General features: G+C 42.9%; 1 protein-coding gene across 1 annotated transcript in view; it reads left to right on the top strand.

The window, feature by feature from the left end:
• The window catches only part of mrc2 (mannose receptor, C-type 2), a 37,360-nt gene that overhangs the window by 1,154 nt on the left and 17,709 nt on the right, over positions 1 to 18,497 (top strand). The window contains exon 2 of the mRNA XM_027003360.3: positions 16,152 to 16,589. Coding sequence (XP_026859161.3) covers positions 16,152 to 16,589 — 438 coding nt within the window. The remainder of the gene's footprint in view (positions 1 to 16,151; positions 16,590 to 18,497) is intronic.

Raw genomic sequence — 18,497 nt, 5'->3', positions numbered from 1 at the left:
AGCTTTATCTATAGAGGTTCCAAAAAGATGTTCCACTCTCGGTCAGATCATAATCTCGGTATAATAGGGTTTCTATTAATATTAATACTGTAACTATTTTTTATATTAATAGGAATTTTAGGATCACAGCATTGGTTTAAATAGGATCACAGCATTGGTTTAAAATGCTGTCACCTTACAAAATATGTATTAAATGTATTAAAACCTCAGTCATTCCTCTTCCCCTTGCAAAATATTAATAAATGGGGATTTAGTGTAATGTTAATATTCACCACTATATGAATCAAGTGGAGTTGAGAACAATCATTGATGATCAGTGGAACTAATGGTCAGGCAGATGTTAGGGCTGATTGCTCTCCTGGAACGAGTGTGTCTGCACGAGTGTGTCTCTAGCACCATCGACTCAGCCGCACACTGTGGAGGAAACTGGCTCATGATTAACATTTATTCATTGAGATAGAAGGAGAAGACAAACAAACAGCTCCTGGAATTTCCTGCATGTTGGTTTCTGTGCTTACAGAAAACAAAAGGATCAACTATATACAACCTTGACTGCTCTCTACCCTCAGTCCTGTGCCCCTTATTAGTTCCTCACAATTCCTTTCCACTCCAAATGAAAAAAAAAATCTGTCATAACAAAACCTTTACTGAGCTGGTGGTGGAAAAATGAGAGCACATCAAACACAGACAGCTTTATGCATTAAGTAGCAAAAGTAAAAGTTTATTGAGTTCTGTCCCCTGTATAACAGAGTAAGAGAACTGATCCGCAGTACGGTCCCCCTCCCCTTATACACAGAACAGAAGAAAGAGAAAAAAAGAAAAACAACTCCTACAGAGTATCTGCTAATTCATGTTTTGGTTAGCCTGAGCGCTGAAGGCTTCTTCTATCTCTATGGTTAGAACAGTATGTGAGCAGCTGGTGTCCCTGACTCACACGCCTATCTGCAGACTGTTATGCTGTGGCTATAGAAACATAAAGCAAAGTAAAATGAAGCAAAGTAAATTTCCAGAAAATGAAGCAAAGTAAATTTCCAGAAAATGAAGCAAAGTAAATTTCCACGACAGCCCTGAAGTTTGAACATGGGAAGACCAGAGTATAATGAATGACTTGAGTTTGCTATACTTCTACTGAGCTGCTGCACTTCACAGGCCAACAGGTTGTTGTTTGTTCTGCCCCATCTTCTGTGAAGATTCCTCTGGTATCTGCTATAATGACTGACTGTACTCACAATAAAAGTCAAATTTAGGACTTCCACGTAGGTGCTTAATTCAGAGTTTAGTAGTATTTTTGTTAGTATTCATAGCAAGCTTTAAAGTCTCCTTCACTGTTGTGTGACACTGAAAGGTCAGATATGACCATCAAATCAAGATAACAAATAAATACATTGGTTTTGCACAAAGGATTATTGTGGATTGATTACTAGTAAGACATTTTCATGGATTTTTTTAGTTTAGTAATGTCCTCATATGATGACTTTGCATGTACTATGTTAGGAGACTATTGGTTTTAGGTCATATTTACTTCACATTTGAGTCCTGTTTTGTATAGTTATTTGGGCACTGGGCTTGCTGGTTCCTATTAAGCAGGTGTAAAGGTAAAAGGTCCCATTCACCACTGAGGCCTTTGTTCTTGCAGTTTGCTGTTGATGTTTGACTGCATGAGGATGAAAGTATTAAGGGCAGTTTAGAAAGATCAGAATGAGGTATAGAGGTAGGCAATGATTTATGCCTGACAGTCTGACCAGCTGATGTTTGGGGGTTGTTCATTTCAGAAGAAAAATCAGTGATTGAAATGGTTTGAGAAATCTACTAGAGGTTATGTAAATACAGTGTATTACACCAGAGCAACTTCATTACTGCCCTTTAGCACCCTCAGTCACCATGGCATGTTCCAGGCACATAGTCAGTTATCAAAGCAACAGCATTGATTTAGCAAAACAATTGCTGACCCATCTGTAAACACTTGCCTCTCTGAGTTCAAAAAGGGGCTTCTGGGTGCCAGAGGTGCTGCTGTTATGAGCAGAGAAGCTTCTGTTCGGTCACACATTGTAGGACAAGACATTGCCCCAACATGCTGAGCTCTCTAGCCTCACTATCACCCTCCTTCATAGACCAGATCTATGAAAATTACAGTGTGATCAGAACGGCTTTGAGCTCTTCCTGTTAACCGGTACTATAGTTTGTGAATAGATTCACCTACAGTTAGATGCCATTGGCACTAAAAGCAACATTATGTAACTGAACTCTATCCATGGTGATTCATATGGCCACCCAATCAGCCTGAGCTGGATGTAGCTGAAATATAGCACCGTCTGCATGTCTTGACTGCAGCCTGCACCACAGTAGCTACCAAATTAATCATCAAATTAATGATGATTAATTCATTTCAAGGTGTAGCATCTTAGATATTTTACCCTAATGAACTGTGGATAGATATCCAATCAGGTTACAAAGAGATGTTTTTTTGTTTGGATTTTGTGTACAGTACATATAGTATCATTGGCTAAGTGTAAACAGAAGCAAATTTCCTTCATTAACTTAAATCCAATCCATATCTAGATCTGACCTAAGATGATCTGATATGGAACAATAACCAAATTAGGCCTGTGTGCAGTGCATGGTGGCAATTGCTTAATCATGTGTTAATCATATATAACAACTTTGTTATAAATAGCCCAATTTAGCAGAGTATCTGCTAATTCATGTTTTGGTTAGCCTGAGCACTAAACACTTCTATCTCTATGGTTAGAACAGTATGTGAGCAGCTGGTGTCCCTGACTCACACGCTTATCTGCAGACTGTTATACTGTGACTATAGAAACATAAAGCAAAGTAAAATAAAGCAAAGTAAATTTCCACAAAATGAAGCAAAGTAAATTTCCACGACATTTCCCCCTTTGATTGTATATCACACATTATCACACATCTATTCAGCAAATAGCACTACGATGTCTTCAAGTGGATCACCAGTGCCGCCCGTCTCGGGGAGCGGAATGTCTTCACGGAGCTGACGTTGGTCGTTGTCATGACTGCTGAGAGCTGGCATGGTGAACACACTAGAAAGACGTCTGACACACAATAACAAAAAAGGAGGTAAACACAGAAGAAGAAGAAGAAGAAGAAGAAGAAGAAGAAGAAGAAGAAGAATGGGTAGCAGAATGGGCAACGCTACAGCCGCTAGGTTCGCTGCCCAACTGCCCAACCAGGCCGTCAGCCAGTCCCAGAATCCACCTGGAACTGTAGGCTGTGGAGTGAAGATCGCCTATGATTAATATAATCAGTAATATTAGCGCTGAGATCTGGAATGTAAAAACAGCAGGAAGTGTTAATCATTTTGCACCCCTCCTTCCTTCATGGTTAGGAGATCATCTAATACCATTCTATGTTGTAGCACTGCTGCCCTTATCGCTTGTTGTTCTAGCTTTAAGGCACCTATAGCTGCTGAGGTGTCATTAACTACTTGCAGTAACTGATAAGCTAAGCCATTGATCTTTTGCAGGGCTGCTACTGTGCCACCGCCCAGGAAAAGGGATCAACCAATGGTTTCACCCGGAGTGGTCCATGGGTCCCTCAGAATTCTACCACAATAGTCTGTGCTGGTTATGTTTCTCCTCACCCTGTGCTGCTTGGCATGGGGAAGTGTATACACCTGCGTCCTTGGGCGCACTACAGCTGGATAACAACAACCAGTCCAATTCTGTGGCATTTCACCATAGGCCACCGACCCACAGACCCACATTACATTCCGATACCCCTGCGGTGTTGTCATGGAGCAATTCCACAGGGAACTGCTATTGGAGTCACTGCAAGTGCCATTGCTGTGCAACTGCACATAGTCGACACATCTGGACCAGCCTACCGGCACCTGCTGCTTCATCTGGCATACACGTTTCTCACCCTTTCTAGCTGCCACATGCAGCATCATTTTCTGTGGTGCAGGGTTAGTGGGACTGGATCAGTTTGAGGTCTGGTTAATAACCTGGCAAATAGAGATTGTCATATTCACTTCTCCTACGTCTGCGTTTTTCAGAGGGATTACAGTCCATGGAACACTGGTGCGCTGGCACACCGAGCACTCTTGCTCGATGTGTTGGGCATGCACAATGGCTGACATACACGCTGTATTGTGTTGGCATTTAGCTGCTAATCGTTCTGCCTTAGTGACGTTGGGGCCCTGAAATGGTAACAAGTCTTCTGATAAGTCGTGGGATTCTTCATCCATATTAATATGCAGTCGATGTTCTGACTGTGTTAGCTGTGTGTGATTTTCTCTACGTGGCAGTGCTACAAGTGTCAGTGGCGCACAAATGTCAGCCCCCACCCTTTCTATACAGCACAGATAGCTACCATTGGGATTAGTCATATTCCAGTTTCCTCGTAACGTTACCTGAATGGCATTTCCATCCCTGGGCACATTGGCAATAGTAAGATTGACTGATTGTTCAACTTCATGCATATTTTCTGTTTGCAGAATGATCATAAGAACCAGACGGAACCCTAATGATTTGAAACTGCTTTGTGGTGTTTTCTCTTAGGTGACCTGTAATTGTCTGCTGCACTGTCTTATTGAAGGCTTGATACCATGGGATTTGTTCCTGATTAGAGGTGCTAAAATAGTCATTGCTTATGCTGGTCCAATAACCGGAGGGAGTGGTATCCCAGGTTATACGTTCGGATGTACTCAAGTGGACACTATGCCAGACCCCAAGTATCACAAGCACCAACACACCCATCTTATAGGTTTCTTGACAGTTCCGAGTGTCGAAAGGGTAGGCCTTGCCTTTAACACCCTCCTCAACACAGTTCCGACCTAGTCTGTTGGGGTGCTGCTGTTTGGAGTCAAGGCTGGTGTCGGAGCCTTCTTACAGTGTGTGTGATGTACCCAGGTTCCTCGTCCTTCTATTTTGACAGCAGCGTGGGTTGTTAACAGGACTTGGTGTGGTCCTGTCCACTGTGCTTGGTTCCACCGCTTTCATCTGAGATCTTTCACCAACACCCAGTCGCCTGGAGCGATATCATGAAGGTGCTTGTCTTCAGGGCTTGGCAGGACAGCTTGCACCTGTTTGGATACGATGGACAGAGCATGGTGCAATGACATGCAGTACTGTACCATAGAATCGGTTAGGAGTATGTTATCCGTCAGTGGAGGCCCTACACCTGTCTTGGGTGGTCTGCCAAAAACCGTCTCAAAGGCACTGAGCATCCCTTTTGGGGTCTAGTTTGCATTTGCCACAGGACTAATGGTAAACAATGAACCCAGTTAAGTCCTGACTGTTGATACATTTTTGCTAATCCCGCTTTCAGAGTGCCGTTAGCCTGCTCTACTGCCCCTGCACTAGCAGGGTGGTAACTGCAGTGCTTCTTCATATCAATACCTAGATTTTTGGTTAATTCTATGAGGCCTTGATGTACGAACAGTGTGCCATTGTCACTTGAGATACGCTTTGGTAGGCCTCACCTAGGAATGATTTCCATTAGGAACATTTTAGCTACCGTTTGTGCATCTTGCTTGGTAGTGGGAAATGCTTCTACCCACTTGCTAAACATACACACGCACACCAGCATATACTTCTTACCAGTACTTTGATATGCTGTCCACGATTCCCCCTTTGCTCATATGGCTACACCCATGAGCAATTCTGATTGGCCCTGCATGTATGATTTGGGTAGGCAAGGTTTGCCCCTAGGCGTATGTGTCCAAACACCATCGTACACTGTGTGATGTCTCCACCTGGTGCATTCGGTGGCGGTAGCCCCTGACTGAATCTCCCATAATGTGTATTTACAAGATGGTGATATCTAATATATTTACCTGAGCTTGTCAGGAATTGCCTATGTTTCCATATGGCTCCAAAATCATGAACTACCCACCGAGCATATCTGGAATCAGTATAGTCATTAACAGTTTTGTCTGCAGCTAGTTTGCATGCTTCCGTCAGTGCTACTAGTTCTGCAGCCTGCGCTGAATAGGAAGATGGTAATACTTCTGTTTTAAGTATTTCATGATCTATTACTACTGCATATGCTGCCCTATTGACCCCTGTGTCATCCCTGCTTGCTGACCCATCCACCTAGAGGCATAGGTCTGGGTTACTTATGGCTTCTTCAAAGAGATCAACCCGCGGTGTACATATTTGAGCTAAGACTGTTGTGCAGTCGTGTGGCTCTCCATCCTCCTCCGTAGGAAGGAGTGTAGCTGGGTTCAGTGTTATACATCTTTTGACAGTTATGTTAGGCATGTCTAAGAGGGTGGTGTGGTATCGCAGCCACCGCTGGGCTGATAAGTGTGACACTCTTTGGTCCTGCAGTATTCGGTGTACTGCGTGTGGGACTAAAACAGTAAGAGCGGAGTAGGCCACTATATCTCTTGAGGCTAGTATAGCCTTCTCGGCAGCTGCTATTGCTCTTAGGTAGGCTCGTAGCTCTCGTGCTACCGTGTCTAATTTCGCAGAGAAGTAAGCTACCGGTCTTTGATGTGTGCCATGTTTCTGGCATAGAACCGATGTCATATAGCCACCTTTCTCATCTACCATCTGAGTGAAAGGTTTGTTGGGATCTGGTAAACCTAGGACAGTTAGGCGTTGTAGTGCTTGTTTCAATTCTACAAATGCCTTTTCCGCCTCTGGGGTCTAGGCCAGTTGCATCACATTCCCGGCTTTAGTAGGAATGATGGCTTGTAACGGTCCCTCCAATTCTGCATAAGATGGACTAAACATGCAACAGTAGGAACACATGCCCAGGAAAGACAACACCTGTTTCTTTGTGGTCGGTTTAGGTAGCAAAATTATAGCTTGTGCTTGGTTGTGAGACAGCCTGTGTGTATTCCCCTTAATAATATGCCCGAAGAAAGTTACTTCCTCTTTACAGTTTTGTAATTTTGATCTACTAGCTTTATGCCCTTCTGCAGCTAAATGTTTCAACAAGCATAAAGTGGCTTGCTTGCACAACTCCTCTGTTGGCGTTGCTAATAATAAATCATCCACGTATTGCAGCAGAGTTGTGCCTGCAGGAAGGGTAAGACCTTCTAAGCTTTGTCTTAATGCTGCATTATAAATGGTTCGGCGACTCACAATAGCCCTGACAGAGGCGCATAAATGTGTAGGGTTTTCCTTCAAAGGAAAAAGCAAACCAAAACTGGCTATCTGGATGTACCGGTACGCTAAAGAAAGCATTCGCCAGATCCACAATGGTGAACCATCGACTGTCATGCAGTATTTGTGATAATATGGTGTGCGGATTTGGCACTTCAGGCGCCCTTGCTTGTACTGCTGCATTTACTGCTTGTAAATCTTGCACAAATCTCTACTCATCACGGCCTGGTTTCCTCACAGGAAATATTGGGGTATGGACAGGCGAGGATGGGCATGGTATTATTACACCAGCGTCTCGAAGGGATTGGAATACTGGCCTAATACCTTCTATAGCCTCCTTTTTTCAATGGGTATTGGGGTTGTTTCGGTCTGTATGTGCCCTTTGCCATAATCTGCACTGGCTCACAATTTTTGATTAATCTCACATCGTTTTTCCCTTTAGCCCATAAGATATCTGGTATCTCGCTCAAATAATTATCATGCTCGGATTCCGATGCTACAAAGTTAGTCAAGGGTACACTCTGATGAGGTGAGGTAAGCTCTACGGTTCTGTTAGCCATAATTACATACGGCAGAGTCATTCGGAATGCATCTACTCCTGCATTATAGTGAATAGTGGGTTGTTCAGTGGGTTCCCATCTGTGGAGATGACTCATTCATCTTATCCACAGTCCCACCTCCCGCCATTGTCTAAAAGGATTACTTCTTCCTAGTGAGACATGGGGGATGGAGTACTCAACATCATACCACCGTTTCTGTTCATCTTGCACAGCTGCAAACTCATCATCCCAATACAAATATTTAGTTCTAATGGTCTCTAGGTTTTTATGACGGAAGAAAGCTTCCGTGTACTGCTTGTCTGGACCATCGGAAACATATGCAGTCACATGCAAACGTTCAGCATTCATATAGTTAAATCTTCCCTTAGTTGCCCTTCTGGCAGTTTTGATCATGTGTTCCGTTATTTTCCCTGACCCACCTTGCAACCCCCACTCGTAGATATATCTCAGCTCCCCCTCTCCCAGCTGCACCATCTGTGCACTGGCTTCACCTTTCGCGAAGGCAACACTGGGTCCCTTTGAGGAGCTTACTAAAGTACAACTCAATTTGCACATCAAATCTCGAGCCAGCAGGTTGATCGGGCACACAGAGAATATAAGGAACCCATGTCGAAATTTTCGTTCCCCCACCTGACATTGGAGAGGCGCAGACATTCTTTCATGCACCACCTTTCCACTCGTACCCATTATGGACACCGTCCTATTAGTAATTGATACATTAAACCCTTTGGCTTGAATTACTGAGTGCGTTAACAGTTAAGATTACTTGGGGTAATGCTAGGGGTCGTTTACTTAATTGCTGAGAATACATATAATAAAAATCTGGCACTTCCCTTTTCTGATGGGGTTATGGTCCCTCACAGCCGTCCCGCTTGTCCTCTGCCCGTCAGTCCACCCCTTCCAGATCGTTTCTCGCGACTTGGCTGTATGGGTCTGGACAGTCTCTGAAAAAATGTCCTTCTTTTCCACAATTGTAACATCAAATTCTCCATGACATGTCTCTCCCTCCTGGAGCATCTTGCTCCCTTGCTCATCCTCTCCCCCTGGGAGCCACTTGTTGCATCATGGTGAACATGGCTTGATCCATGTTGTCTGCTCTGTTTGAATTTGAGCTTCATGATGTCTGGCATAGTCTTCAGCCAATCTGCTGAGTCCGAACAAGGTGTCAGCATCCATTTCCTGGTTAACCGCTCTGAGGGTGAAGCCTTTGTTCTATGGCGTGGGCTTCATCTAAGAGACCAGTGTGTGGTCCTGCTTGAGGCAGTCCATAGGCGTGTGTACGTTCCGCTGCCACTGGATCAGGCACCACGGCTGCTGGTTTCCGTTGTGGTGGAGCGGAGTCGAGATCGGGATCGGCTCTGGAGGACACACACTGAGAAGTGGAGTTAGGTTGATCCCCCCCTCCCAGTCCCCTTAGTTGCTTAGTTGTTGTTTTTTTTCCTGTTATCCACATTTTAAGACTTGCTATAATATTCCCATTGTGTCTGTCCCATACCTTACACTGACCAGAATCCCCTGGTCGGTTTTCCATACGTCTAAGTATATTATTAAGCAGTTTCACACTCAAGCTCCCATTCCGAGGGAACCCATAACAATCTACCCATATGGGCAACCACCTTAGGGCACTCTCCCCATAGTCACTTCGCATGTCATTATGTAAGGGCTAGTTCCACTCGGATGGGTCATATTGCATTAATTTACTATTTTGGGATCCCATTTTATTACTCTCTCAAAGCATGCGCTGCTGTAATTTAGTCCCTTAATGTATCTTATGCTCCATTCACTCTTGGACTGATTCTCCTCCCAGGTCCGGACCTATTACGTCTCTTAGACATCCCTAATCTCACGTCTGAGCAATAGGGGCCTCACTATCAGCAGGCTACTGATTAACTTTACTTTGCACCGTCGTAAAAAAGCTATTTCAAGTACTTCTGAAATATTCTTATGCTAGAGGAGAACTCCCGAACGGCCGCACAGAGGGAAATAAACGTCTGTGTACTTACACAATTAGTTGCTCTCTCCCACTCACGGTCCTTTTTAAAGATGAGGCAGGCACCGCAAGATGAGGGAAAATACCTTCACTCTGGCGGTACTTTTCCCCGAATGGGTGTTCCCTCCCAGCTCAGCCTTGCCAAGGAGCATCCTCAGTGAAGTGTTGATTTTCCCCCTTCAGCGGTGGAGCTGCTCATCCTGCCGACTATGCCAAATTGTGGTGGAGAAATGAGAGCACATCAAACACAGACAGCTTTATGCATTGAGTAGTAAAAGTAAAAGTTTATTGAGTTCTGTCCCCTATATAACAGAGTAAGAGAACTGACCCGCAGTACGGTCCCCCTCCCCTTATACACAGAACAGAAAAAAGAAAAACGACTCCTACAGAGTATCTGCTAATTCATGTTTTGGTTAGCCTGAGCGCTGAAGGCATCTTCTATCTCTATGGTTAGAACAGTATGTGAGCAGCTGGTGTCCCTGACTCACACGCCTATCTGCAGACTGTTATGCTGTGACTATAGAAACATAAAGCAAAGTACAATGAAGCAAAGTAAATTTCCACAACATGAAGCAAAGTAAATTTCCACGACAGCCCTGAAGTTCGAACATGGCAAGGCCAGAGTATAATGAATTACTTGAGTTTGCTATACTTCTACTGAGCTGCTGCACTTCACAGGCCAACAGGTTGTTGTTTGTTCTGCCCCATCTTCTGTGAAGATTCCTCTGGTATCTGCTATAATGACTGACTGTACTCACAATAAAAGTCAAATTTAGGACTTCCACGTAGGTGCTTAATTCAGAGTTTAGTAGTATTTTTGTTAGTATTCATAGCAAGCTTTAAAGTCTCCTTCACTGTTGTGTGACACTGAAAGGTCAGATATGACCATCAAATCAAGATAACAAATAAATACATTGGTTTTGCACAAAGGATTATTGTGGATTGATTACTAGTAAGACATTTTCATGGATTTTTTTAGTTTAGTAATGTCCTCATATGATGACTTTGCATGTACTATGTTAGGAGACTATTGGTTTTAGGTCATATTTACTTCACATTTGAGTCCTGTTTTGTATAGTTATTTGGGCACTGGGCTTGCTGGTTCCTATTAAGCAGGTGTAAAGGTAAAAGGTCCCATTCACCACTGAGGCCTTTGTTCTTGCAGTTTGTTGTTGATGTTTGACTGCATGAGGATGAAAGTATTAAGGGCAGTTTAGAAAGATCAGAATGAGGTATAGAGGCAGGCAATGCTTTATGCCTGACAGTCTGACCAGCTGATGTTTGGGGGTTGTTCATTTCAGAAGAAAAATCAGTGATTGAAATGGTTTGAGAAATCTACTAGAGGTTATATAATAAGGTTATGTAAATACAGTGTATTACACCAGAGCAACTTCATTACTGCCCTTTAGCACCCTCAGTCACCATGGCATGGTCCAGGCACAGGTTATCAAAGCAACAGCACTGATTTAGCAAAACAATTGCTGACCCATCTGTAAACACTTGCCTCTCTGAGTTCAAAAAGGGGCTTCTGGGTGCCAGAGGTGCTGCTGTTATGAGCAGAGAAGCTTCTGTTCGGTCACACATTGTAGGACAAGACATTGCCCCAACATGCTGAGCTCTCTAGCCTCACTATCACCCTCCTTCATAGACCAGATCTATGAAGATTACAGTGTGATCAGAATGGCTTCGAGCTCTTCCTGTTAACCAGCACTATAGTTTGTGAATAGATTCACCCACAGTTAGATGCTATTGGCACTAAAAGCAACATTATGTAACTGAACTCTATCCATGGTGATTCATATGGCCACCCAATCAGCCTGAGCTGGATGTAGCTAAAATATAGCACCGCCTGCATGTCTTGACTGCAGCCTGCACCACAGCAGCTACCAAATTAATCATCAAATTAATGATCATTAATTCATTTCAAGGTGTAGCATCTTAGATATTTTACCCTAATGAACTGTAGCTAGATATCCAATCAGGTTACAAAGAGATGTTTTTTGTTTGGATTTTGTGTGCAGTACATATAGTATCATTGGCTAAGTGTAAACAGAAGCAAATTTCCTTCATTAACTTAAATCCAATCCATATCTAGATCTGACCTAAGATGATCTGATATGGAACAATAACCAAATTAGGCCTGTGTGCAGTGCATGGTGGCAATTGCTTAATCATGTGTTAATCATATATAACAACTTTGTTATAAATAGCCCAATTCTGTTTGCTTCCATCTGCTTCTCACTGCTCAAAAGGTAGGAGTGCTCACCAGTGCAAAAACCCTCTGAACTGAGGTAGACACTTGCAGTGAGATTTCATCATCTAATAGTTTGCATTTCTTTCAAAAATTCCATTTTATCAATACTAAACAGGAATTCAGCATGATGGAATCAACACGATCTGAGACGAATTGCGAAACATCAATGCCCTTCATCCTTCTGTAGCTAAATGCTATGTGTGACATTTTTGCCAGTCAGCAGCACCAGGAAAAAAGGAAAGCCTTTGAGGTTTACAGCCTACCAAGTGTCTCCTAAAGCTCCCCTCTTTAACAATGCCTACCCGTCCCACAATGATGTAATAAAAGATGTCTTTTGTTGTCTTTCCACCTGTCACAGTGCTCTCTTTTGTCACATGACCACTTGTCTGTTGAGTGGATATAAGGTGACTTCAGTTCCGGCAGGAGAAAGAGGTTGAAAATACAGGAGTAATCCCTCTCTGGCATGGCCCAAACTTCACTAAAAAGCAGAATCAACTGCTTCGTGTAAATATCAACCCAGTTTAACAAAACTAAATTACGATCTCTGCCTTCACATATGTGACGTTTGTTCTTTCTGCATTCTCAGCTCCCCTCAATTCTGAAGTCTTCCCGAGGCCAGGGCTTTTTCCTGTTTATGATACGTTTATGGCAGCAGACCAAATAAACCCCTGTCAACTGCTGGCCCTCACTTGATCTGAGCAGAAAACAATGCAGAGAGAACAGAGGAGGGCAGCAATTATATCCAATTACAACCCCTGAATTGCATACACACAAGCCACACACACAGTTACACAAATGCACAACTGACACACAGAGAGTGCCCCCACAGGCAGAAAACACACACACACACACACACAGTTGTGCAGTTATGGCTTGGCCCCATCGGGTGGATCACCGACTCATTGCGTGCTCCTGAGATTGGCTGAGCAGACTTCAATTAGACCACACCATTCACTCCCAATTTGAGAGGAAGGCTGAAGATATCCGGAGCTCACTGTGGTTTGCCTTTTTGTCCCTTTGTTGTGTTTCACTGCCTCCATTTCCACTTTATGGAAGAAGGTTTGCGGTCCTCTCCCTGTTGTTGTTGTCATCGTCATCGTCATCGTCATCGTTAGCTGCGGTATGTACATAATGATGATGGAGACTGGAGGTGTGGGAGTATGTGGTGCGTGTTGGAGGCAGATACGGTTATATTTAACTCAAAAGCCTAATTCCGAACTATTACTGCTTTTTGGCTTGTATTTGTGTGCGATTCATTTGATTTTAATTCAGGTCACAGTTACTGTAAAACCATTTGCCTTGAGAGTTTGGCATGGGTGTGCTGTAGCTTGCTATCTTTTCGTGTGACTGTATTTATTCTCAGAGAGCTGGAGTAGGGGGGAGCTCCTTTCCCTCTATGTTCTTCACTCACTGGGGTCTGTGTGGCCTTGGCTTGGAGCCCCCTCTCTCACTGCATGCTTTGTTCTACTTTCTCTTTCTTTTTGTTTTTTGTTTGTTTCTTTGTTTGTTTTTGTTGTTTTGTTTTTTTGTTTGTTTTTGCTTTTCCCTGTCATTCTCAGTGTCATGTTCTTTCTCTTTTCTCTCCTTCTGCCTTTTTGTCTTTTGCCCTCTTTCGCTGTAGTTATTCTTTTTCTCACTCTCCTGGTAAATCTCTGGTTGTAACTTCACACCCTCACCACTCCTCTCCTTCCAAGCAGAAGAGGGGGAAGGAGAGAGAGGGATGAGAGGAAACCACATTAGCTTTCGGGAAAGCTGCGGGGTTATGGGTCCCAGCATTCCTCTCTCCCACACCGTGTCTCTGGCAGTGGCCATAGTCCAGCCCAGATACACACCGCTCCCGCTCCCGTTCTCACTCTTTTTCACCTTCTACTTCCCTCTTCCTTTGTTTTTGTATATTTCAAAAATTTTACCCTTTGCCGCCAATGTTCTAATCTTTTTAAACTGCTGCTTTAACAACTTTGTAGTTTATGTATTTTGTAGCTCGAGATATGATATGTTACAAAGCCAAACCATCAAGCAATAAAGCATAAAGGCAGTGTGAGAAATATGAATGCAGTCTAATAACTTTACTCAGTGGTAACCCAAAATTCTTCCACTGTGAGAAGAAGGTCATATCAGGTCACAGCTCAATAGTTTTTACAAAACAAACACTTACTCTGGTGCATAAACAAATGTGTCCTTCAATTGAACATGTGGAAGTACTTTTCACTTCACAGATAATCAGTCCAAGTTAGCATAACAAGTCTATAAGTATGTTGCAGAAAATTAGACTTTGAAATGAGGCAATTTAGACTATTCTCTACTTTTGTAGTGTTTTGGCATGTGCTGAGTGGTACTTCCTGATATAAATATCTTTTTATTGTACCATTAATAAAATATTGCAAATTATATAGTGCCTTGCAAAAGTATTCCACCCCTTTAAAGGTCATCAGATTTGTCTGGATTATATTTGCCACTTTGAAATTTTGTTTTGTGTTTTATTTTAAAAGATTAACCCTCAAAATTAATTAATTTAAATGAATGTGATGTTGTGTAAGTAAATATATTGTGACAAAAACTGGAAAAATAAAAATGCTTTCTGTATTGTGGAAACTTCTAGTTTACACAGATGAAACATATTACCCTAAAGGTGGACAGAGTTGATTTACAGTTAGCCTCAACCTGAAATCATTTTTAAAAGGTCTCCTTTTCTGTACAAATGAACCCTTTTATTTAAGTACCTCTGGTCATGTTTCTAAAACTGTGTTTGCGTATAGGTTGTATTATTGTTAGTGTGTCAGGTTCAGAGAATTGAGAGGCACACACAGATTAAATTTTAATAGTGGAAGGGCAAGCCAAACTCACTGTAATAAAACAGGCAAATCCACAACACAGTAACAAAACAGGTATCCAGGAAGCTAACAATTAGTAAATAAGAACCAAGCTAGAGGCAGGCAAGAGAGAGAAAAACAGGTAAATAGGCTACAGTTAAAACCGGAAAGACAAAACAACAATAACAAGAATGGCTCAGAAACGTAAAACCAGGCAAACAAGACTTCACAAAAATAAACAGAAAAGAACAGCATTTATAGGAAAAGCTGTGAAAACGAGACCAATGAGCATTCTTACAGATATAGTTATAGACATGCACAGGCTACAAAATAATATCCGAGTGTACTGATATCCCAGTGAACACTGTTTTTCAGTAGTGAAGAAATAGATGCATTATACTGCCTAGTCACTGCCTAGACAAGTCCAAATATCAAACCTACTATCAGAGCTGGAAGGGAACATGGGAGGGAATCCACAGTGCAGAAGCCACAACAACCAGTCTGATGGAGCAGCAGAGTTCAGTGGGTGAGCCGGGAGTGAAACTGCACCAGGAGCTCTAGGAGGGTGGCTGATGAGAAGCCATTCCTGAAGGAAAAACACATCACTGCGTGTCTGCAGTTTGCTGAGGGCATCAGAGTGACCCAGAATGTGTGATAAGCCTTTGTGGTCAAATGAGACAAAATCTCTGAGGTTTTGGCCAAACTTCAAAATGCTATATGAAGTACAAATCTGGCCTTGTTTAATCCTCAAACCAACACCACCCCAACACTGAAGCATGGTGCTGACAACATCCTGTTACGTGGATGCTTTTCTTCAGTGAAGACTGAACATATTGATAAAAAAAGGATGACTGGTGCAAAATATAGGAACAGACGTAAAGATGTCATTGCAGGATTGCAAGATTAGTCATAGGGGTTGAATATGCAAGCAGAATGTTTTGACTTTTTATATAGTTTTTAAACATTTGCTGATTAAAAATGAATTTTTGCTTTTGATTTACTTTAAGAGTGTATTGGTTTGTAACATAAATGACAGCTGAGACAGTCATTATTAGAGTCATTTGTAACCCAGATTAAATAGACGATGCTGCAGGGTTGATTACTGTTGCAGGGCACTGAATTTGTGCTATTTGTTGTTGTGTTTCGATTTATGGAAGTTTGATGGTTTGTAATGATTAGGTTGGGTCCATATCCACTTAGAATGAATATTGATTATATATTTTTTTCCCACACAACATTCACATAATGATTTTTTAAAGAATGAGTCTATGTACATTTATTATAGATATTGATTATGTCCTTTATCCTTCTATCTCTTGGTAACTCTATGTAATTCTATGTATTTCTCTCCCTTGTATTTCCCTCCCCTGTATCTGTCTCTTTCTCTCCCTCTTTCTTTTCTCTCTATCTCTTTTTCTTTCTCTCCCCCTTCTTCCCTCCTCTCAGCACACAGGGCTGACTCAGACGCATTTGCGCTTTTTCACGAGGGGGCCCAGGGCTGTCTGGGGGTGCGGGACCATGTGCTATACCTGTCCTCGTCCTGTGAGGGAGATGCTCAGCTCTGGAAGTGGGTCACCAGGAACCGCCTCTTCAACATAGGCTCCTCCCTCTGCCTGGGCATCACCGTGGGCAACATGAGCGGCCCAGCGGACGGGTCTCCGTTGGGCGTGTTTCGCTGTGACTGGGAGCCGCCTCGGGTCCGGTGGACCTGGAGCTGCAGCAAGTTCCTAGAGACCCTCAACACCTACCTGCCCAACCCAAAGATGCCTGTGGCCGGCAGCAACGGCTCAGCTGTCCACTCGCTGCGCATCAGACCTCCACCCGAAAGCTTGCAGTGGAGGCTGTACAGGGATGAGCAGGACCTGTGTGCCAAGACGTACCGCGGTAAGACATGTGACACATGTTCTGCCCTTGCCTGTAACCCATAATAATAAACTCGCAATAAACCCATAACTTGACCTGAGCTCAAAAATAAGGTTAAAATGTAGATGGAATGACAGTAGAATGTAGTAATAATGGTAGAAAGTGGTAATGGTAAAAGATTGCTTGAGAGCCATAGTAGGCACATCTGGGTTTCTTTACACCAGGATCAGCATCATGCAAGCAAATTTGTATTCGAGGGCAACTCTGAATGCAGATCATTGGCTGTTTGCCCGAGAGGCAGCCAGTGAATAGGCTAGATTGTTTGAAAACATCAAACTGGAGAGAGTCACCATCTGACAGCTGGACTGTCCAACTGCCTGAGCTCAGAGCTCCCGTCTGCCGCTACCTGTCAAGGCATGGTTGTTTTAATGTTGTTTTTGCCTCATAAATTGTCATATAACGCCAAAATCTAAAATTATGCTTTAATCCTATGCTACAATATTCTATAACCTTCCATTCTTGACAGTCTTTGTTAATTCAATAGCTATTTTAATCACTGTAATCTGGTTAAATAAAGCACCTTACATATTCAGTTCCTCCTGGAAAATTGAAGAAGAAAAATGTCAGATGGTCCAAAGAAAAACAAATCAGGTTAAAGTAAGTGTGAATCCACCACTCTATCTAAAAATACTAAATTGCAAAGTACACATTCATGATATTTGCTACTGTGTTAACTGTTTATTCATTAACCGATTTATTCCTTAGTCGTCCTTCATGTGTATGATGCATGGAATTATGATGAATCATTGTGACCTCTTTAGCATCTTGGCATTGGTCCCATGCCACAACATCAGAATGTCATTATGACATCCAAGACATCAACAAAAGTAACATATAAGAAAATCTGAATGACTGTGAAAGTCCAGACAGAACCTAGAGACTGAGTTCCAGGTTTTCAAGCATGATTTGGTGATCAGTGATAGCTGTTACAGTTGTCATAGGAAGTGTGAAATTTTGATCGGGGGAAAGGGCCGGGGCGAGCCACACCGAGCCTGCCCCACCAGCCCTCCTGTTCCTCCCCCTGTTCTACCCGCTACTCTAGTTTATGCAGCAGCAACTGGAATGGAGTGTACTCAGACCTGAAGAGGACATGCCACTACCATTACTCACTCGGAGAGTTGGTGTGTGTGTGAGAGTGTGTCTGTGTCTGTCTGTGTGTGTGTGTGTGGGTGTGGCTGTCTGGCTAGGTGTGTTAAGGCCCTGTGAAGTTTTTTTGCTCAGCCCTGTGACAGTCAAAGGAAGACCGATGCACTTGAAAGTTCTTTCTCTCTTTCTGCATGCCTCTCCCTGTCTAACATATTCATTCATGATCGTATTTTATCACGTCTCTCCCTCCCTCTCCCTCTCTCTCCCTCTTTCTCTCTCTTCCCCTCTCTGAATGTATTGTATGTCTCTCTCTCTCTCTCTCTCTCTCTCTCTCTCTCTTTTGTTCTCTCCCTTTGCTCCTTCTGTCTCTGCCCTTCACTCTTTCTTTCTCCCTGTTGCTCTTCTGTCGGAATGTGGCTGTTACTATGGAAACCTCACAGCATTCTGTTTGACTGTAGAGATTAACCTCAGTCAGAACTGAGTAAAAGAGAGACAGGAACAGAGAGTGAGGGCCAAGTCTTTCCCACTGCGAGGTTCTTCATCAGGATGGCGCAGTGCACACTTACCCACACTGTAGCCCTCCCTGGGGCACACAGAACGCTCCACTTAATACTGTCACACAATTACAAATAAAATAGACATCAAATAAAACAGATTTTAAAAAACCAAAACAACATATTTTATCATGAGTTCATCACTAATTAATTCTTTAAAGGCTCTTTCTGTCTGATCCCGGCCAAATGTGGGTAATAATGATTGCAGCTTGCTGGTACATAAACAGCA

This window comes from Electrophorus electricus, chromosome 3 (genome assembly GCF_041902795.1).
Source record: "Electrophorus electricus isolate QZ-2024a chromosome 3, ASM4190279v1, whole genome shotgun sequence".
NCBI lineage: Eukaryota > Metazoa > Chordata > Actinopteri > Gymnotiformes > Gymnotidae > Electrophorus > Electrophorus electricus.
The sequence above is the reverse complement of the archived record's forward strand: the minus strand, read 5'-3'. Positions and strand labels throughout refer to the sequence as shown.